Source organism: Drosophila takahashii, chromosome 2R (genome assembly GCF_030179915.1).
Source record: "Drosophila takahashii strain IR98-3 E-12201 chromosome 2R, DtakHiC1v2, whole genome shotgun sequence".
Classification (NCBI taxonomy): domain Eukaryota; kingdom Metazoa; phylum Arthropoda; class Insecta; order Diptera; family Drosophilidae; genus Drosophila; species Drosophila takahashii.
Genome location: NC_091679.1, coordinates 25,075,809 through 25,097,851, shown reverse-complemented (window position 1 = coordinate 25,097,851; position 22,043 = coordinate 25,075,809). Strand labels below are relative to the sequence as shown.

Genomic DNA, 22,043 nt, shown 5'->3' with positions numbered 1-22,043 from the left:
GATGGCTCTAAAAAGTTATCATATGACGAAGACCCAATACGACTTTTCAATTTAAACTTTTGTTGACTAGGCACACTTGATACCCGAATCTGGGCTCCACTGTGCCGCATCTGCCGGTTCAATGGAGCTGAAAACGCATTCACATCATCGATGGCCGCAACAACGAGCAGAACGACGACAACAATCGTGCCCGGAGGCAGTCGCACGGACAATGTTATTGACACCCCAGCGACAAGGTTTCGATTTCAGGCCCTCCGACGTCCGTCGTTCGACGTCCGATGCCAGTGCCCCCATCCTACTGTCCCTATCTACTCGACATTCACACCCAGGATTATGGGCAGGCGAGCGCATCCTTTGTCCGCATGTCCTGCGCTTGATTGGCACTTTTGCTGAGTGCGTCTGATTGCCGCTCCGAGGGTCGGGGGCAATCAAGTGGAATGTGCTATGTGGGTGCGGGTGCACCGTGCACCTCCGCCAGGTGTCATAACTCTCCATTCGATCTCGACCCTATATGGAATGGACGTGGTGGGCTTAAGACAAAACGGGCACAAAATATGCTATCTAAAGTGGCATTTCATTAGCCAAGCCCTCGCCGAGCTCCATAAATCAGCCGAAGATCAAGTGGCCATCACATTATCCGATCCAATCGAATTCGGGCAACCTGCGGGTCTGCCAACTTCTCACTTCGCTGGCCGATCGATCCAATGCGATGCGATTCGATCCGGTCTGGCTGCTCGGCGGAAATTGATCAATTACAGAGAGCACTTCGCCTTGCGTTGCCGTTTTGTGGACCAGTTTTTCCCGTCCGGCAACGGATAATTTGCATAAATACGTAGCAAAGTTCAGGCGCGAGCTCGAGTGCCCCAAAATGTGACTCCATCTAAGTTTGGCCACCGCGCTCGCGATGCCATATATCTATATCCGAGGCCTTAATCTCGTCAGCGACGTTGGCCGGCATGAAAAATGGTCGAAACGCCTTTAGTGTCAATTTTATGTTATCGTTTGATTTATAATAACGCTGATAGACGTCGATATTTTAATTGATTGCGCTCGGCCGGAGTTTCCAACTTATTTTTGGGAATCTGTTGTGGATTGCATCAGTTGCGGCAATCACTTTCTATGGCATTGTGGCAAAAGAAAGCAAAAGGGGAAAGAAAATTGTGTTGATAAATGTTAGCAAATGTTTTTAAATGGGTGGGGTGATTTTTATATATTTTTTAAGAATATTAATTTCTACTTCAGAACTTGGCTTTGTCTAAATATAAAAATCTAAATATTTATGACATACTTTCATTGTATAAATCACTTCCCTTCGTTTACCTCTGATTGTGGAATGTCTCCTGCCCGGCGATCTCACCTTGGCGATCTTCGAATCAAAATACCAGCACCTAGACCCCATTGCTACCTTTTTCCCCATCGAGTGATTCATGGGGATGGCAAAGTAATGCGAAATAAAAACTCAACACGAGCTGGAGTAGGATCGCAGATCCCAGAACAAATCGCCGTCTCAATTTCGAGTAGATGAAGCTCCATTAAGGTAGCACATAAATAAGTCGGGTAGTCATCCAAGTGTCGTCCTCTGTGGCCGCGGCCATTTAATTTCCGACTAATAATGACAACCATATAAAGTTATTGGTGGCAGGGGCCCGAGCAGACATTGTTTGTCGCGTGATAACTTCATTTTCATGGCCCGCCTCGCAAATACGCGGAATACTCGCCCAGCAGGGGATAGCCATGTGGATACAATGCCCATCCTCCGGGATGAGAGGACGCATCCTTTCTGAGAGTGGCGGCCTACACCAGAGACCGACTCTGTCAGCATATATCAGCCTAAGCCTGATTAACTATCGGCCAATGGACGCATACGAGTATGTGTGCCAAAACACTGGGTATATGGGCAGTAGGTTCTATCCCGAAATGGAATTCCTTAGAAACCTGTAGCTCGGGGACTCGACTCGCAGCCCCAATGTGGAACTGGGGACTCTCTTTTCTGGCCGAGATGCCCCGAATGCGATAGCGAAAATTTATGACTTCATTAAGGTAACAAGCCAATATGTTTTCAACTTCGAACTGGGTTGGGTTATTGGAAACGTTTAAGGAGTTTTATGAGCTCGTTGTTCCCGTTGCCGTTGTTGTTGCTGTAGTCGTTGACCCATTTCAAATGGATTACCCAACATGCATAAATAGTTTAAACGCCTCACTTCCCCGATTCGTATTCGTGTTCGTATCCGTGCCTTTGGTTCCGTGGCGAAAAGATTTATGGACTTGTCGTTCAGCTACCTCCGCCTCCCCCCAACTCCTCCTTTATCCTGTGGGAGACAAAAAGAATTAACCGAGTCGAAAGCAAATGAGCTGGAATGGTCATACGGGCTTGAACCCTTTTTATGATTGGCTCCGCAGTTAAATGAACTTATAGCCGCATTTTCAACTGTTTACCAGACGTCTGAATGGGGGCCAAAGGGGTAGGGTTTATGGGTAAGGGTAGGGAAAAACGTGTTAACTTGTTGCACCCAAATCGAATTACGGACTGCGACTGCTTGTCTAGTCAACTGCGGAAGAGTGCCATTCGAGTGCCGAAAGTGAGCACCTGTGAAATGGAAAACATATCGCCAAGTTGTGAAATTTGTATAAGCGGCATTTTATCTGGCAAAAATAAGGTGCAAGATAAAAATATCATACACCAAATAATTATTAAAGTGTATTTTTATTTGACTTTTATAACAATTACTTAATTGAACATATATTCATTTCAGAGGCAAATTTGTTTAATTAAACCTTATGGATTAAACAACTTTTTGGAATTAAGATGCCATTAGTCCTGACGGAAAAACTTATTTAAGGATTATTCCCCTAACATAAAAAGGGATACATTTGAAAATTATTTATAAACAAGCTTTGGGAACTTGGTAACTCACTTTCAAAGTCATGTTTTTTTTTGGCAAAAGCCGAAAACGAAAAACTTCAAATTTCAAATAAATTCTTGCACTCAATTAAAATATAGCGCATTTTTTTGGGACCGTAAATCATGCTGAGCCTGCGGCACAACAGGAGTCTCCGACTTATTTGCCGTTTGCGCTGGTGTTGGCTCGCTAAAACCACTTAAAACTGTCAACTTAGCATTGATTAACGAGCTTATGGCATGTTTATTTTGCGATCTTTGTTGCGGACGGCCGGCAGAACGGACTCTATATATATACAGATATCTTTTTTGGGGCCGTTTTCTTCGCTCGCAATCTGGCCAAAAGCGCGCGGCTGACAAGTCTTTTACGATTCGGGCCTTAGCGTCTAGGCCACATGAGAGACGAGAGGCCGCTGACAAAGTCCATTAAAGCTGCGTAAGCCTTCGGTGCACGTTATGTTTTTTAATAGTCCGCGCATTTAGCGACTTAATGATTTTTCGCTGTAAAATTTTAAGCTCGTTTTCTCCGCAAGAGGCTACTACGCCCAATGAAAGAGAAAAACATTCGCTGTGGGTCTTGTGTTGGGTCACGCAGCTGTTGGCGGCAAATCGTTTGAATTGCGAGCTGAGCGCGCCAAATGCAGCGCCCTCTGGCGTTTTTTGCAGGGAACTACAGCAAAAGCCGATAATTATCGAAAATATATTTTTTAAAACCAGCTTTATTTGATATGTCAGGGGAAAATATAGATATATATATCTTGATTTGTTATGGTCTTTGCTGGGCAACCGACAAAGTCGTTGCAAAAAAACATTAATGTTATTCATATTCAACTTATACATTTAACAACAAATATGCAGCGCAGCAGCGAAGACGCCCTTCCTCGACTTTAAACTCCTTTGCTCTGTTCTTTCTCTACCTCTTCCTAAAGCCATTGAGTCAAATCTCCGTTGTCCCCGCCAGAAAATTGTCCCCAGATTTGAAAATTGCGGGTCGTTGCCCTGGGTGACCACCATTCCTTGACCCAGGGATAAGTTGGCAGCCCTACCAACACTGCACCAAAAAGTTGGCAGGACCTTGCCGATTGTTGATAGACCTATCGATTACCTAAAAGTGGCCACAACATATTTTTCACATCCCTAATCACCACGAGACAAAACAAAAACAAACTCATTTTAGTTAATTAATTTAAACAAAACTAAATATGGCTGTGCTACCACCAGATCCTGTATTCAGCCTTCGATCGCCCGACATGGGAGCAGTAAATTCACTTTGCTTTCAGGAGAACGAGCGCTTGTTGGCGGGCACTATTAAAGGCAGTGTTTTCCTTTGGGATTTACAGGTGAGCCCTTTTTACATTATCTATTGATAAGACACCTTGACATTAAATAGTAATCTACCGTAGATTTGGTTTCGTTTAAATAAATGAAATACCTGTATTATTTAGGTGTATGTACTTCCTTATCCATCCCATCGAATATATTCTCGTGTCTATAGTCCGATCTTGATCCAACTTTCTTGTAATATTTATAGCATTATCACACTCAGGTGCCAAGTTTTATTTAAATATACTTAGGGGCAAAGAACAAATTTTGTTTACGACATGTCATTCTTGAGATAGCTAAAGGATAGAAATTTTATTTAAACAAACAAATAATTTGATCAAAATACATTAAAGAAATAGTTCCTAGGGAAATAATCTTGTATCCCATAAATAATTATTTAGTTTCATGTTATATACTAAAAAATCAAAATACCTGATAACCTACTGTATTATTCCTTTTACTCTCTTTATGAATTCAATAAATAATAACTCTTACTTGATCCCCTTGCAGACCAATCGCTCCGCCCTGCACTTTGAGGTGGGATCCGACCCCATAACCAGCCTGCACCACACCCCCGATCGCCTGGTGACCCAGGAGAAGGGCGGCACCATCACCATGTTCTCCATCGGCGGCAGCAGCTACGTGAAGGAGCGCAGCATTCCGGGCAACCACCTGGGCTTCTGTCGCTCCGCCCTGCACACGGGCACCAGCAACACCAACGAGCAGCTGCTCTTCTATCCCTGCGAGGAGTCCTCGATCGGGGTGCTCCATGTGACGGATGCGGCGGCGCCCACCCAGATGCTGGTGCCAGAGGATCCGCAGCTGCCCAAGCTGGGCAGTGTCACCTGCTTCAAGCCCTTCGAGTGCGCCTCGCAGCTGTTCCTGCTGGCCGGCTACGAGTCGGGGCACTTCCTCACCTGGGACATCAGCTCGGGCGTCATTGTGGATGTGCTGGAGCTGGCCCAGGATGCCACGACCGTGGACTATGATCCGGTCACGAATCGCGGCATTGTGGGGGGTCCAAGTAAGTGGGAGTTTGAGTCTAAATATATTTAACCTATTAATAAATCTTATTTACAGCTGAAAAACTGATTAGCTTCAGCTACCAAAGACCTTCGATGCAATTGCAGCGCGGCTCGGAGCTGAGCATTAAAAATGCGGGGGTGAATTGCGTGCGAATTCGGTCCGATCAGAAGGTGTTCGCCAGTGCCGGCTGGGACGGACGCATCCGGATCTTCTCGTGGAAGAGCCTCCGGCCGCTGGCCGTGCTGACGCAGCATAAGAATGGCGGAGTAATGGACCTGGCCTACTCCAGCCAACCGGTGGCCATGTGGCGGGCTCCCATCATGGCGGCCGCAGGCATGGACAGCCAGATATCCCTGTGGGACCTCTACAACTGAGCCATGATCTAGTCTTAAGTGTTACGATGTCTGCATCCCCTGACTGTTCAGAAATCCTCTTGAAATAGCTTTACTTGTACAAGTATTTTTTTAACGACCTTTGCATCGTTTCTGAAATATTTACTGAATTTGTTTATGTTCTAAGCCAATTGAAGGTTTTACATATCTTAGGTGCCTGCAGCTAGATTTGATAATATTAGGTATAAATAACTTACTTTTGGAGCTCCTTGAAGAAAAGCCATACATTTTATTGAAGTTTCTTATTAAAGTTTATATGAAAATATAGCCGGACTTGGCGTATTCCCAACCAATAACAACAAACGTTTCGATCTAATAAGTTATATTTTAGTTTATTAAGATTCAATTCTGATTACCGCATGCACTTTGTGCCTTCCGCTAGCTCTCTCTTACTTTCTCTGGACTCCATTTCCGCTTCCGCTTACACATACACACTGACACACTCTCACACACATAGATAAATACATTCTACTACTTTTTAGGGGTAAATCTTAAGGTCTACGTCTACTTTTTAGCCTTGGCATGACCACTATTGCACTCTGCCTCCGGATCCTCAGCCTCCCCGATGCCGCCGCCGTTGCTCTGGTGGCCATCGGTGGCCACCTCCTGCTCCTTGACGGCCATCTTATGGAAGTCGCAGTCGATGATCCTCTTGCGCTTGCGCAGCGGTCGACTGCACTCGGCCGCCGCCTCTTTGGTTTGGATGAGCGTCCGCTTGGTCTGCAGCCGCGTGATCTTCAGCTTGGGCAGCTTCTGGCTGTCCGCCTCGGGATCGGATTGCCCGGAGTCCCGGACAATGCAGTGCGTCTCCTGCGGCGACGACGACGACTCCTGCGAGATGGCTGGCGAGGCCGGCGTGGCTTCCCTGTCTGGATTTGTCTTTGGTATGGATTCCTTGTCATCCTCTTCCGTTGGCTGCTCCACCTCTGGCTTCTCCTCCTCCTCGCTTCTGGTCTTGCTGCAGTCCAGCGGCTGTGGCTGCTCCTGCTCCCTGGGGTTTTCCTCTCTGTTAGGAGCAGCCCGTTCCTCGTCGAAACGCTTCCTCTGCTCGGGCGTCAGGTGCGCCTTGTAGAAATCCATCACTGGCAGCGGAACGGGTATGGGTATGGGCAGGGGTATGATGATGGGATAGGGCACCATCACTGTCACCGGCGGCACGGCGCCCAGCAGGGATCCCAGCTCGGGCATTTGTGGAGGAAGTGGCGGCCCAAAGGGCGGAGGGCCGAAACCACGGGGCATCATGCCGTGCGGAGGAGGATGCATAAAGTGATGCGGTGGCGGTGGTGGACGCCCGGCAAAGGGATGCGGCACTCCATTGGAGGGCGTGGCAAAGTAGCTGGATGGGATAGCCGTGGGTCCGCGTGGCAGAGCTTGAGGTGGAGCTACCTGAGGAGGCGCCTGCTGCTGCGGTGACTCCTGTACATTTGGCATGGGCGAGAGAGGCGGCAGTGGGACACTGGAGCCCCCAAAGTCAGCCGTCAGAGTTGGAGGAGCCTGATGTTGCTGCTGCTGCTGCTGGTGTTGCTGCTGTTTCTGCAGCAGACTGGCAACTGTTTCCGAACCCGAGGAGGAAGACAGACCCCGGCGCTTCCGGCGACCCAACTTGGCGCCCAAATGCCGCTGGACAGGCGGCGGCGGCGGAGGTGGAGCTCCACCAGGACTCTTCTGGGCCAGCAACTTGGAGACGGGGGCCACTGAGATCAGGGGTTTGCTGGGATGATGACTAGGCGGCGGCGGTGTCGGGACAGCCGGTGGACCAGGAGACACCGACAGCGTGGAGGCGGGTGAGGCCGAGCGACTCCGGCAGTTGCGCAGCCACAGATCCGGCGTAATCAGACCAGCCTCGCTGCCCGCGTCCATCGCCTGATCCCTCAGGTGCGGATGCATGTCGAGGTGCGCCTGCGTCTCGTGGCAGAAGATCTGCATCTTGTACTGGTTGAGGCACTTCTCCGAGCAGAACTGCAGCTGGGAGGCGCCGTCCTGGAAGTCCACGTAGCTCACCGCATGGCGGACGTGCTTGCACCAGTCGCAGGTCTTGGCCTTCTTGAAGGACGCCCTCCGGCTCTGGGCGAAGCAGGATTCGGAGCAGTACCGCGGTCCGTCGCAGCTGGTCAGGTAGTCCGGCGCATTCTCCGCAATCGGTCGATGGCACCAGCAGCAGTTGCTGAAGTCTGTAAATGGGACATATAAAGATCTTTGTAAGTAAGTTGAAATATATGCTTTTAACAATTATCTTTAGTACTTTAAACAAGTATCCTTAATTTAATTCTGAATAAATTGAAAAGTTGAAAAGTACACCCAGAAAAAAATCCATTCGAATTGTTAACAATTCATGAAATCCCGAAAATTTTGACTCTAAATTTTAAAGTTTAATTAAATGTTGTATTTTAGTTTTTATTAATGATAAATGCTTTATTTATTATTAGAAGTATGTATAATAAATAATATTGAAATAATATTTTATTAAAACGTACTATTCACGACGTCTCATTCTCTACTCTAGGATATGACACTTTTTAAATATTTCCGAATTTCAATTTTAATTTAATCAAAATCGGACGACTATATCATATAGCTGCCATAGGAAGGATCGGAAAATTAATGGAAAATTAATAGGAAATAAATTCTAGCTTCTTTGGTTTTTATTGTATTATCTTCTACTCTAGGATATGACTCTTTTTAAATATTTTCGAATTTCAATTTTAATTTGATCAAAATCGGACGACTATATCATATAGCTGCCATAGGAACGATCGGAAAATTAATGGAAAAGTAATAGGAAATAAATTCTAGCTTCTTTGGTTTTTATTGTATTATCTTCTACTCTAGGATATAACTCTTTTTAAATATTTCTGAATTTCAATTTTAATTTGATCAAAATCGGACGACTATATCATATAGCTGCCATAGGAACGATCGGAAAATTAATGAGAAATATTAGAAAATTTAAACTTTTGGCGATTTGTTAATTAATAGGAATGATCTGCAAGGGTATATAAGCTTCGGCTGGCCGAAGCTAGCTTCCTTTCTTGTTTTCTGGGTGTATTTAGTGAAAACTAAATAAAAGTTGTCCTATTAAGACAAAAGTAAATCTATAAACTTTGGTATGTATGATCCTCTGCAAATCATAAACTAATCAAAACGAGCCTGAAATCATACAAGTACCATCAGAATGGAAATTAATTATTACCGAACTGCAAATTCGATTTCCTCCGGCTGCCGAACAAACTGAGCACTGGATATCCCATTGCTAATATGGCCCGGCTCTTCCTGCTTCCTGGTAGCCCGAATTGTGTAAACCATATTTGGGTACTAATGAATCTGTTATTCGATAATGCAGGCATCGAGAAACTCCGGCTTGAGTTGCTGAAAAGTTAGCACAATTTCGAGCCTGTCTGTGGCTCCAAATGCACTGAAGGATTGGAGGGATTCGGGGGAGCACAAAAGTCCAAGTTATCGAATTCCCATCGAAAAACGAAAGGCACTAGGAGCAAGCGGGTGGTGAGTGGGTTGTGGCCAGGGGGGTTTTAGGGTCGGTTACACATTTTCGACTTTGACTTTGGCTGTCAATTTTCGATTACTCTCAGCTCGAATTACCCATTGCACTATGATTTTAAATTTTAATTATTCATTTTTCTTTTTCCACATTAGGGGCTGTCCATATATTACGTAATCACCTAGGGGGGGGGAGGGGGTCATTGAAATGATTATGTTTGATTACATGGGGAGGGGGGGTCTTGCACAATGATTACGTAATCATTTTATATGTATTTTTTTATTTAAAGAATTTTTTTAAAAACTTTTTTTCTTTAAATATATCTGCAAACTTAGATAGGAAAGCAGAGAAAAAATTTTTTTTAGTGGCTGGGCGGTGAGAAAGAGAATGTTTAGTGGTTCAATCACACGAAGAATGCGAAGACCTGGAATGGCTTGACGAAGAGTATGTTGGAGATAATTTCAGCGTATACGAACCGAATGTGTCATACCAAACTCCATTTATAAACAATATTAAAGATTGGGTTGCATCTCTGTTTGAATCCACATATTAAAACAAAAAAAATTTTATTCTTGGGATTACGTAATCATTGAGTGGGGGGGGGGGGTTTTTTTTTGAAAGATTACGTTTGATCACCAAGGGGGGGCGGGGGTCAAAAATCAGCAAAAACGTGATTACGTAATATATGGACAGCCCCTTATAAAAAATATGAAAAAAAAATTTATTATTTGGATGTTGTTGATATCATTGAATTTCCTATTATCCATTTAAATCAGCGGTCGGCACAAACATATTGTTGATTAGTTGTGTAAGTTACTTGCACGTGGCAGTTCATCTCACTGCTCCACGGTGTACGTGAGTGGCAGCGAATGGGCAGAACAATTCACTATGCTCACTTAATTGGACTCTACCGACAGCTGATTTAAATAATTAGTAATTTTAATTACTATCAAACTTTTCAAAATGTACATAAGCCTTGAAAATTTATGAGAATTCTGTGTTTAAAGACTATTTTAAATCGAATACAGTAACTGTGAAATAGTAATAAGAAATAACTTATACTTCGAATTCAAAAATCATTATCTTTTTTTTCTTGAAAACTATTTTCCACAAAACAAAAAATATTAAAAAATAATTAATTCTCAATTTTAAAGATCATTAGTTCCTCCTAAGGCGTACTCACCTATTTTCTCCTCCGTCTGCGGTACTCCCGCTGGTTTGCCGATGGAGTGCGGACTCTTGGAGTCCTCCTCCCGCGAGCTGCGAGTGTCGTGGTCCGAGGGTGTGGTGGTGGTGCTGCTGCAGTTCAGGAGCCCGCCCTTCCGGCCACTCCCACCCCCCGCACCGCCCCCTCCGACTCCTCCGTTATTCTTGTTGCTGCTGGCATTGTTGTTGTTATTGTGATAGGCTGCCGCCAAGGAACCTCGACTGCTGCGCAACAGACTGCCCCGCTTCCTCTCCACACTGGATTGCTGCTCCAGCTGCTGCAGTTGTTGGCTCTGATGGTTCTGGTGGTGCTGCTGTTGTTGGCTGGCCACCGCGGCGGCAGCGGCACTCTGCAGCAGGCGCGATGTCTTGGCGGTCAGGTCCAGACGATCCACATCCACACCCTCGAATCCATACCAGCCGAGCAGCTCGTTCATGGTGTTGTGCGCGAATTCCTGGAAGGAGAGGAAAAACACAGAAAGATGAGTTGTGGAAAAGCTGGGTATCGCTGGCATATATGACTTATTTTAGACTTAAAGGTTTGCGCAAAATTTGTGTGATAATTTTTAAAATATTACTAGTGTGGCATTGGCGTTCCTAATTAATAATAAATATTATTAATATATTTTGTATTTCTATAATACAATTTTAGTTATTCCGTTCTCGTTTGTATTCAATTGTAATTATTGTGCCAATATTTCTCAGGGTGTATTATATTCAAGTAGCAGCTGAAACTTTAATTATTGCACAGGCAGGCAGGTGTAAAGCTGTGGTCTCATGGTTAAGGACAATAAATAAATAAAGGATAGAGTGTCAAAGATGATAATCAACCGGACTTTCACTAATTATAGACTGCCTTGCCCGATGACCTTTGATCTCACTGTCCAATTATGAGAGTCCTTATTAGTCCGTATCAAAGCATTTTCCCCGAGGCTGGGAAAGTTGCAGTGTAATCGATAACCCTGGGGGATAAGCCCACGCATCAAACACCCCACGCAACCGATTTTCCACAAACATATCGCTGCACAAACAGGTAACAGAGAGCTTCATTACGGCCAGAGGGCCGGACTATTTGGCTTTTTCGGGTGGCTGGATGGGGTGGCATTTGCATATTTCCTTTACAAGCGTACGAGAATCTCCCCTTTCCCCCGCCCTTTGTTTTGAATCTCCCTGCATCGACATTGATACCCAATACCTCCGGACAAACTCTGTCGGTTTGCGTGTGTCTTCTGCCTTTTTGCTTTAAATTTAAGCCGAAAATTCAGCCTCAGTCTGAAGGCCAAGATGCAGAAAACATTTGCGGCTTTGGAAGTTGTGTTTTTCTGGCTCTTGCATTCCCATTACCATTCCATTCTCAATCCCAAGGGAGATATACATATGAGTATCATTCTGTGACTGCCTGTGCTGCACACAAAAATTCACACAAGGCTGTGAGAGCTGCAAAAACTCAGGATCAGGTTACATTGAAATTCTCGAATTCAACGTGGTTGTTACTACACAATGTCCTTAGCCAGTAGCGGGTTTTGAAAGAGTTGGCAGAAGTTAATATTTAAAATAATATAACAGTTATAAAAATGGGTGATTTGGGAGATAAATCCCTCCCCCACTTCAGTAAAAAGTGAAAGGAAATGTGGTATTCAAAAAGTTAAAGAAGAAAACATGCCCACAACTGCCACCTTCCTTTGTAATATGAAACTATTTGATTAATGGAATTTAAAAAACCTATAATTTTGACCTCTTATGTAGCCCTTTGACTTCAATTTCCTTGTAACTTGCTTCTGCGGAATGCCAAATTGCGCATAACCACAATTGGTGTCCAATGCTGAGATTCAGGGGAAATTTGGTGCGCGCAACAAAGCCAAAGCCAAAGCCACAATTGGCCAATGCTGGCCAGATGATTCATCGCCTCCATTGCATCTATCACGAGCTCCAGACAAACTGGATATCCCCGGCGTCATCCGATACTCTTCAAATTAAGCGTTGCTGCCAACTTGCTGACAAATGCAAGTCGTCTAATAAGTCGCCGTCTCTATCGGACCCTCTCAGGGCCTCTCTTTCGCCCCGAAACACCCATCTCTTTCGCACTCTATGAACAGCGCTCACACGCTCGCTTGGTTATTTTCCTGCAATTCGCGTATCGGTGACAATCGCATTCGCATTCAGGTTTTAGCTGTCTGTGGCTGCAAACTGCGAAAAGCGAAAAGAGTATTAACAATTCGCACGATAAAATCTCTGGGACCGGCTGCCTGAGCGTATCAATTACACGCCTCAGGTGCGACCTCGTCCAGGTGGGATGGATGTATGTAAGGGGGTTACGGATCGGGGGGGCTATGGCGACGCACGCTCGGCTCAAGTTCAGCATCTTGCAGTAACCGTAACCGGAGGAACGGAGATACGACTCCACTCCCTCCGTCTCTCTCATTATCCCATGCGCCGTCTCTTTCGGCAGCTCGGTTTTTAGTATCATTTGTCTGTTAATTTATGTTCGGTTTTTAATTTCTGATTTGTGCGTTCGTTCAGTTTTTCAGCTCTCCGCTGCCTGACAGTGGCTCAACGGGTTCGAGGAGAAATGCACTTGGAGAAAATGGTTTACTATAGAATAAGAGCTTGCAAAAATTAGCAAAAATATCTTTATAATTATATATTTTTTAACTATATGAATATATCTTTCAGTAATTTATCGCTCCGGTCTATTCTCAAATTACAAGTAACTTCTTGTGGGGAGCATTTCAAAACTAATTTTTTGTTGCATACTTTTTGAATACCCAATATTCTATCGTCTAGCTTAAGTTTTAGAAATCCACTCTTTTAATCTTATTTGTGCTTATAATTCCCAAATTGACGGAGAAGAAAATTAACCAAAAAGTTGAACTTATTTATGTAATAAATATTTATGACCTTATAATTCTGAGCACATTTTTTTCAGTGCTTCCCCGCCAGCGACATTCAAACTCGCGCCCATGCTTGAAACTCTACACCGAAATGCGAATAAAAATCAATTAATTAAAAACTGAAACTGTATGCCGTCTGTTGTTGTTGATGGAGTTGGGATCTGATTCGCTCTGGCCGCCCAGTGGTATGTACGAATGTAGTATGTATTAAGAAAAATACAAATACACACGTCTACCTTTACATTTCCAATTCGAATTTCCCTTTTTCCGCCGCCCCCTCCGTGCAATAAGATCTGTTCGGATTCTTCGTTGGCTTTTCATTTTCATTTCACCTTTTTTTCGTAATTATTGCCCAAGAATCCAGTGGATACATTTGCAATACTCGTTCTGTATCTGACTGTTTCAAGTTGGTTGTGTTTTCTTTCATTTTGCAAAATCTCAACTTACAAAAACATATCGTATTTTGCATTTTATTATGAATCGTAATGAACCAACTTGACGGGTGAATAGTGAGAACTGAGAACTTCAAGCCGACAGCCAAGTTCGTTCTGTGTCTGGCATTGGCTGCACTGAAAGAAATAATTTTTAGTCTGGGATGGTAATTTTTAAAGCTTTTTAGTATACTTTTAAGAGCTATTCTGTTATGAAACTTTAATTAATTTAGGTTACTAAGGTATTAATAAATAATAAGCCCGTAATGCCATCCTATCGATCGAAATTGATTTCGTTTTCCTGACCTACTTCCGAACCCATCCGAAGACATCCAAGGCGGCTTATCCCGCTGCAGTGGAGCCGCCTGTTATGCGAGTGGCTCGCATTAATACACGTCTAGGGTTACCGGCGAGGAAACCTAATAGAATAATGTAAAGTACACGAGGCGGCAATGCTGGCAGTTCCAAAGCAACGACACCCAGACTGGGTGGCTGGAGGAGCGGGATTGGCAACCCAATACGCTTATAATAACTCACCCTGAACCCAGTAAACTGAACTGAGACTAAGGCGAACTAAAACCGAGCTGCACCAGAGCTGGTGTCCGGACCGAATCCAATCCGAGGCCCCAGCCCCTCGAACGCCACCCCGAAAAAGTATATATGGTCGGGCGGTGGAAACAACACCCAATGGCAACAAATTCTAGAATTACGCTACTTTTCTCAGACTCGTGCACAGAGTCGCTCGGTTTTTAGTTTGCTGTAATCGAATATCGATAGCTCAGGATTGAATGACGCGCGTCCTTCTTTTGAATTCTTACATGACACACTTGGCCTTTGCCGTTTGTTGCTTTTGCTCTGCGAATTTTCAGTTCCCACCTCCCCTTACCCACGCCCGTGAAATATTCTATTTCATTTTAATGTACACCAGATATGGGTGGCTCACCGTTCAGACGCAGATATATTTGAACTCAGAGCACTCAAAACGAGGGTCACAACAAGAATAGGAAAGGGGTTTGATCTCATATTCACTATTATTAATGTGTTTGGTAGGTTTATAACAAAAATAAATTAAAAATTTCAAATTATCGCAAGTTTTTCTTCAAAGTTAATATATTGTAACAAATACTTAAAATATTTTTTAAATATAATTGTCAATCTTGAACCTTTTGGTATTTTTAAATATTGTCTAAATTTATAGTTAGCAATGAGATTTCAATAATGATTTTTTCTATATTTAATAATATGATATAAACTTTACAATAGCCATTTCAAAATGATTTGCTCATCGTAATGCCAGGAAGTAGTAATGCTTCCCACTATCTAACTCGAATTAAATTAAATGCTTGAATCCCTGTGGAAACTATGGAACTGGATATCTGCCTCTGTGAGCATCGATCTCTTCACCTGCTGCATTGTGAACCACCTGCCGAGGGCTTTGGGCCACCCATTTATCCATCCATATCCATCCACATTGCCTCTTGGCCACTCGGGTTCGCTTTCGTAATGCTGGGCCATCAGCAGTGGCTCGAATTAATTTAACGCTATTTTAATTTGAGCTGCTGTTTCGGGGGCGAATAGGAGTGGGTGTGGGGCATGTTGCATGTGGCAGGCAGCTCGGGGTGCCTCACGTTACTTGTGCACTACACTATGGCAGCCCCCCTGTCGCACCTTTGAGCTCTGGTTCCTGGTGTTTTGTGTAGAATTTATCATATTCTATTTTGTTTGTAACTCAATCTGCGGCGCTGTTATTAAAGTTCTGCTGCTGCGGCGACATTTGAGCCCAGTTGCCACCGCTGCCCCAAAACCTCCTCTATTTCCCCTGTATTCCTGAGTGGCTGCCAGTCATTGTGTCATCGTCATCGTCATCTGGCCCCTCGCAGTCTCCCCGAGCCATGTAGACCCGGTTGTGCGAGTGTAACCCAATCCCTACTGTCGGAACCCTGGGTTATGTGCATAGAATGTTGCTTGGAGCCTGCCATCACTTATAGTAACTCGGTGGCGATTTGTAGGCAGTGAATAATATTCTACATTACCACACCAATGGCTGTGGGATGCCAAGATGTGCAACAAACAAAGCGATGCATTTAATCAGAAATTATAGAAGGCTAATTGCTGTGTATGAGTAAATACTGCCAAGATAGAAACATATTTATTTAGATCTATTATACAAGGTATTTAATCAATTAACTAGCCCCCGCATACACTAAAATTTGTTTACCATTTCTTTCTTTTATTCCGCCCACAAAGAGTTATTGATTTGCTTCCCAGGATATTGCCTACTGTGTGCCTCGAAGACATCCGTTCTTGCAGATATATGTACATATATGGCCCAGCCTCAGCTTCGGTTTGACATCGGTCGCCAAGCGAAAACCTTGAAGGATATCGCCTTACCACAGTCCTATCAAATTGCACCCATGAAGCGCGTTCGTGTCGCTCCCCTCATCCCAAATCCCTCATCCCTTACCCGTCAACCCTAACCCTCAACCGATTTATTGCTGTTGTTTAATTACGCTGTGTGTTTTCGACTTCGGGCCATTAAATATAAAAATTTGTCCTGGTTGCTGTCTTTGCAGCAAATGCAGCTCATAATTATGGCCAGGAGCTGGCGGAGAGGCTAAAATATAGAAAGCGAACCCGAAACTGGGTGAGGTAGGCAAAAATGGAAGGTATGAATTACAATATTTTTAATTGATATTTTTAGTCAGCAAAGTGTTGCATACTCAAAGGAGGTTGAGCGACATTGAGAACTTGAATGAAGGAAAATTTCAGGCAAAAATGAAAGGTAAAAAGGAGAAGAGTAAGACATATCAGGCAGTATCAGTTTTGCACCTACAGTAAACTCTAAAAATAATTAATACGGCTTAAAACTCTATTAGGAATTTAAAAAAATTTCCTAAAGTATTAAAAAATAATGCATTTTCTTTTTTATTCTAAAAGTTACAATTATGCTTATAACCATTAAAATATTATAACAATGACAAGTACATCATATATTTCTAACGAAAATCAGTAACACCTAACTAGAGAAACAAGTAGAAAGTGTCGTAAAATATTTAAAACAATATTAGGCATTAAATATATTAGTATGTCAGGGACCAACTCAGGTTTCAAGCTCGCAATTGCATTACAAATATCGCACGACAGTCGTGGATAACTATTTAGATATCCACATAAATCCCACGTTTACCTAGAAAACCAGTCGCCAACCTCAGTCCCCAGCGGATACTCAGTTCCCAAGCCCCCGACCAGCTCATTCATTATAATAATTTTGGTTTTGCTGCCGCCGCTGCTTTTGTTTTTGTTTTCCCTCTTTATGCCCGACAATAAGTATCATTGCGCCCAACTGCAAGTCAAGGGGTATAATTTCAATTCGCCGATCGGGTTACACGTGCTGCAAAAATGTTGCCCTGGGACTCTCTGTCCCTGTCTGCGGCATTAAATTAATTTTGCTCATTTGGCGGATAAAGCAAATGCGGATGGCGAGGGGCCGAATCGGAATCGGAGCCGCTCGTTCGCTCGCTCACTCGTTAAAATGATTATAAAAATTTATCAATATAAAATTACCGCCAACTCCCACTCGACTTACGTCCCGTAATCGCGTAATCACAATCGCAATCGGAATCTCCTCAGCTGCAACCGGCAACTCCTCTTACAAATTCCGGAGTCCGGACCCGGTCAGAAACAAAGTTGCATGGAATTTTGTGCAGCGGGGGTGTTGTGCTCGTATTATCATCGCTATTGCATAAACATTTCCAAATACCCTAGCGACCAACTGAAAGCCGAAACGATTTTTGGTTTCGAATATGATTCTTTGATTTCAGTGTTTAGTGGGAAATTCTCGTTTGGCTTTGGCTTGTTTATCTGGATTCGCTCGGTTGTAAATGAACACTAATTATGTGCAACAAGCAGTTCTTCAAATAGTTCAGGCTTTGCTCAAAAAGTATAAAGGGTATCAACTAATTGGGATATGAGATATGCTACAAAGGTAGTTTGCTGATCAATATAAAAAAACGAGGCATTTGGTTGGTACCTGCGATTGTAAAAGGAAACAAGAGAGAACGTTATAGTCGGGTGCCCCGACTATCAGATACCCGTTACTCAGGTAAAGGGAGTGCGAGGGAGATGGAGATAGAGATAGAAAACGTTGATCACGCATAACTTTTTAACGAATGGACCGATTTGAAAAATTTCTTCTACATTTCGATAGGTATTGATAAACACCATAAAACTGCATTTTTACTTTTCCGAAATATTGAAATTTTTAAAATCGTATATAAGGGATTGTGGGCGTTAGAGGGGGCGTGGCACTCTTTTGAAACAAACTTGCGCTGCGTAGGAACTCCTAGAATCTGCATGCAAAGTGTCAATCTTCTAGCTTTTATAGTTTCCGAGATCTCAGCGTTCATACGGACAGACGGACAGACAGACAGACGGACAGACGGACAGACGGACATGGCTAGATCGACTCGGCTAGTGATCCTGATCAAGAATATATATAGTTTATAGGGTCGGAAACGCTTCCTTCTGCCTGTTACATACTTTTGCACGAATCTAGTATACCCTTTTACTCTACGAGTAACGGGTATAATAACTATGCGACAACGCAAAAGTTTCGAAAATATTTTTGAACTTCCAATTAAAATTGTAGTGATGGTTATTTTGATATGCAATCCACTTCAAAGCTACTTCCCAAGTGAAATAAAGAATCGAAAATGGCGAGTGGGTGTTATTCACCTTTCCCCCATCTAAACGCAAAAACAAATAATAATAATTCAACGTATATGCAGTTCGCAGCAATACAAGTGAAATGTTTTGCCAAGAGAGAGGGTGAAAATCGTTCTTTATTTTTAAAACCAACGCACACTTTGGCTTCCATACTTTGTCAGCATCCTTGTTATTGAATACTCGGCGGAATACCGTGCAGACAGGGGCAATTAATTAGAAGGCAAGAAAGTATCTCAAAGTGTTCATTCAGAAGACTCACCTTTATCTCGTCGCTGGGCAGTTCTTTTTTGATCTGAACGGGAATCGCACTCGAGGATCCCACGTTGGCATCTCGAGAAGTGGACGATGGCGACGTCTTGGCGGACATTTCGGCTGGATACTCGGTATACGTTTTTGGTGAAACTGGAACACAAGAGAGGCCAGGGGTCACTTGTGGGTTTAGTTTAGGTTTCGGGTGGGATATATGTATTTATAGGGCGCCAAGTCATTGATCTTGCCACTGTAAACAAATGAACTTTGGCTACATCAATCACCGGATACTGTTCGGCCCCAAAAACAATTAATTACACCGGTTCACAGTTCTTTTCGATACTCCCCAGTTCGGATACATTCTTGGGCCCTCCGCTTTGCAGGCCGATTCGCATCCATTGGATACGCATATGCGGCGGAATCGGACTGCGATATATTTATATACCTCGCTATATGTGTGTTCGTTAGTATCTGTGAGCGAGCGTGTTCGCTTGGCGCGCACTTTGGTGTCTTGTAATTCAATACCCCGTATGAAACGAAACGTTACCACCTATCGCATGACACAAGACTACAAATTCGAATTCAAAAACAATACAAAGCACCAAAGCACAACAACACTAAGGATATATACACAATGCGGCCTGTATTTGTTGTTGTTTCGGAGGAAATCAGACAGAAAAAGACGAAAACGTTGCCACACAGAAAAAAGTCTTTGGATTTACATATAATTTTGAACTGGGTGGCAAATTGATAAAAATATCTAAACAATATTTGAAAGGATTTCAAAAAATATTAACATTTTAGAATATATTAAATTAGATATATCAAAACAAAAACAAACAAAAAATGAATATTTTATTAAGCCGGTGGGAATTTAACCTACTGTGAATTTATAAAGATTTAAATTAACTTAAATAACATTAAAAATGTAAATCCCCTTTTTATTTCCTGTGCAGCTGAAAGGGAAATAATCCGAATCTGAAGGGAATATTTTTGTGTAACCAAAATTGAGCAATGGGTATTTCCGGAAATGTACTAAATGTTGATATACACTCTTGGTTTAGCTATAGATCCCTCCAAGATCATGGTAGATCTTTAATGCGTTCGTTCCTCGTTCTACCCGCTATATCTACCCGATCTTCATCATTTGTGATTGCCCATTAAAAACATTTCACTTTGGTTGTTCTTTCGCCTTGATTTTCTTTCTTTCTTTTTTTTATTCTTATTTTCTTGATGGCTTTGTTTTGCTTTTCAGAACTTTTCGAAAACGAAATGCAAGTCAAATTAAAGCGTATATCTCGTATTTTTTAAGCATTATCATCTCTCGAGGTTTTTTGTGTGTTGCTTGACTTGAGCTACAAATTTTCCAATGCAGCGTGTGGGAAAAACAAATATATATTCCAAAAATAGCCAGATATTTTCAACATTATATTTTTGGCGTGTGTGTTTTTCAGTTCTCACTCACAATTGGCCTTTCTGCTTTCGCACGCTCTTTCAGTTTTCTTGGGATGGATTTTCCGAAGCGAACGTCAAGGAAACTTATGCACCGTGCTCATTTTCATTCTTCATTTCGTTTTCACTTTCACACATGCACGGCCCGAGAATTCGTTTCGAATCAACCGATTAAACCGTATAAACCGTTTCGGGATTTCAAACTTTTTTCGAAGCGGTTCGCGCAAAACGACGTCCACACGCGTCCGCGTTTCATGAACATTTGAGGCAGCACTCCGCTGGCATGTGGATTTTACTTGCTTTTCTGCTGCTGCTGCTGCTTCTCTGCTCAGTCGCTGCTTCGGTGTTGTTGCCTTCGTTTCTTCGTCATCGTTGTGGCGCAGCTGTGGGTCGGATTTTTGATGACGTAGTGCCCACCCCCTTCGCGCCCAAGACATCATCCACACAGGGGAAAATATACCATGCATTTGCTTTCTGGCCATTATTATTCAGAACTTGAGTGGGACCCTCATAATAATAAGTTTTAAATTAGTAAATTCACTTTCTATTAGCTACAGATTTTTTTATAAACAAATCGTTAATATTTAAAAAAATACCATTACAATACCTATGAATTTTTAAAAAAGTATATTAAGTTTGTTTAAATATTAAGTACAAAAGACTGATAAGGCCATTTAATTTGGATTAAGCCACAACTTAATTTTGTAAAAAATATTAAAGCTTTTTGTTTCGGTGAAGAAAAGAGATTTTTTCTTGCTGATTTTTTTTAAAGTACTTATTAAAGTCCCTTTTCTCACAGTGCAATGACTCAAGAGAGCCGCGCAGACGCTGGCATCTCTGGCAGATGAAAACGAAAACGAAATTGCACTCGGCTGCAGCGCGAGATTCTTTTGCATAATTTCCTATATGTAGGAGCACTGGGCAGTTAAAAATAAATCGCACCGCTTCACCTGCCTTCGTTTTGTTCTGCCTCGGATATTTATGTTATGTCCAATTTTTGTTTTAATTTGCACAAAATACTTGTGCCGGCGGAGACAAACGCACTTGGGCAGAGATCAGAGAAACGGCTATGGGAAATTAATGGGGAGCAACTTAAGTAATGCGAGGAGAAAATGCATTTTGACAGCCAGAAAGGTCGTACCGAGGATAAATAATATCGAAATTGATCATCCGTTCGTTTGTATATTGTATCAGAATGGTGTTTTATCTGTGTGATTTTAAGAAAATAATGTAATTAGCATTTAGTCTTTACAATGTCATGGAAATTTCATTTTCGTATTGGAATTGAAAGCTTTTATGTCACTTGTCTTCTAATTATTATTAATTAATTTTTTATTTTAATTTTGTAGTTTCTGCATAATAACATTATTTTTCACAAATGAAATAATCTCTAACCTGGTTGAATCACATTTTCTCTATAGGGCCAACTGCTGGCCAACAGAGTTATTGGTAACTGGACGTGATCATGGCACTAAATGTGGAAAACAGTTGGCAATTCGATCAACAAGACCGGTACTTGGGGTAGAACTTACCACTAGCCGACGCCAAGTACCAACTATCAGTAGATACTGCCAGTCCCTTCGCGACTACGGGTTTAGTTCTAGACGATAAATAACCGAAATGACCGAGGAAACAATTGAATCGCCTAAGTAGAACATCATAATCAAAGGAGAAACAGAGGCGGAGCAGCTGGCGTGCCAATCAAGCAACGTATTCATGTAGATAAATGTGGCATTTAATGCCGTGAATTTAATTTAAATTGAACACGAGCCAGATAAATTTAGTGTTGGATGTCACTTCCTTCGTTCCCACGCCGCATCAATGCGCAAAAACATAAGTTTGTTAAGACTTACAACAATTTATTTTATTTCTGCGACTGACTCATTAGTGACAGTTGATGAAAATTGCAATTTAAACATTAATTGCCGTTGACTTTTGGCTGCAGATTGTCTC

The 22,043-nt window shown here is 42.7% G+C and overlaps 2 protein-coding genes across 2 annotated transcripts; one reads left to right on the top strand and one right to left on the bottom strand.

Moving 5' to 3' along the window:
* Positions 1 to 4,020: 4,020 nt before the first annotated feature.
* LOC108066838 (guanine nucleotide-binding protein subunit beta-like protein 1) lies at positions 4,021 to 5,943 on the top strand. Its single transcript, XM_017155527.3, has 3 exons — positions 4,021 to 4,239; positions 4,733 to 5,246; positions 5,303 to 5,943. The coding sequence occupies exons 1-3, from the start codon at positions 4,102 to 4,104 to the stop codon at positions 5,620 to 5,622; spliced, it is 972 nt and encodes a 323-aa protein (XP_017011016.2). The 5' UTR covers positions 4,021 to 4,101; the 3' UTR covers positions 5,623 to 5,943.
* Positions 5,944 to 5,953: 10 nt separating this feature from the next.
* Positions 5,954 to 20,417, bottom strand: Sobp (Sine oculis-binding protein). Its single transcript, XM_070213227.1, has 4 exons — positions 20,104 to 20,417; positions 18,649 to 18,791; positions 10,320 to 10,797; positions 5,954 to 7,811 (listed from the first exon to the last, which is right to left on the bottom strand). Exons 2-4 carry the CDS (start codon positions 18,754 to 18,756, stop codon positions 6,145 to 6,147), a joined length of 2,253 nt encoding a protein of 750 aa, XP_070069328.1. The 5' UTR covers positions 18,757 to 18,791; positions 20,104 to 20,417; the 3' UTR covers positions 5,954 to 6,144.
* Positions 20,418 to 22,043: the final 1,626 nt, after the last annotated feature.

What these genes read in the sequence shown, in the direction of transcription:
- LOC108066838 (XM_017155527.3), top strand. Translation starts at nt 4,102, where the DNA reads ATGGCTGTGCTACCACCAGATCCTGTATTCAGCCTTCGATCGCCCGAC. An exon ending in TTTTCCTTTGGGATTTACAG is followed by an intron (nt 4,240 to 4,732) that starts GTGAGCCCTTTT and finishes ATCCCCTTGCAG; the next exon opens with ACCAATCGCTCCGCCCTGCA. An exon ending in CGGCATTGTGGGGGGTCCAA is followed by an intron (nt 5,247 to 5,302) that starts GTAAGTGGGAGT and finishes TCTTATTTACAG; the next exon opens with CTGAAAAACTGATTAGCTTC.
- Sobp (XM_070213227.1), bottom strand. Translation starts at nt 18,756, where the DNA reads ATGTCCGCCAAGACGTCGCCATCGTCCACTTCTCGAGATGCCAACGTG. An exon ending in TGCCCAGCGACGAGATAAAG is followed by an intron (nt 10,798 to 18,648) that starts GTGAGTCTTCTG and finishes CTCTCCTTCCAG; the next exon opens with GAATTCGCGCACAACACCAT. An exon ending in GCAGACGGAGGAGAAAATAG is followed by an intron (nt 7,812 to 10,319) that starts GTGAGTACGCCT and finishes TCCCATTTACAG; the next exon opens with ACTTCAGCAACTGCTGCTGG.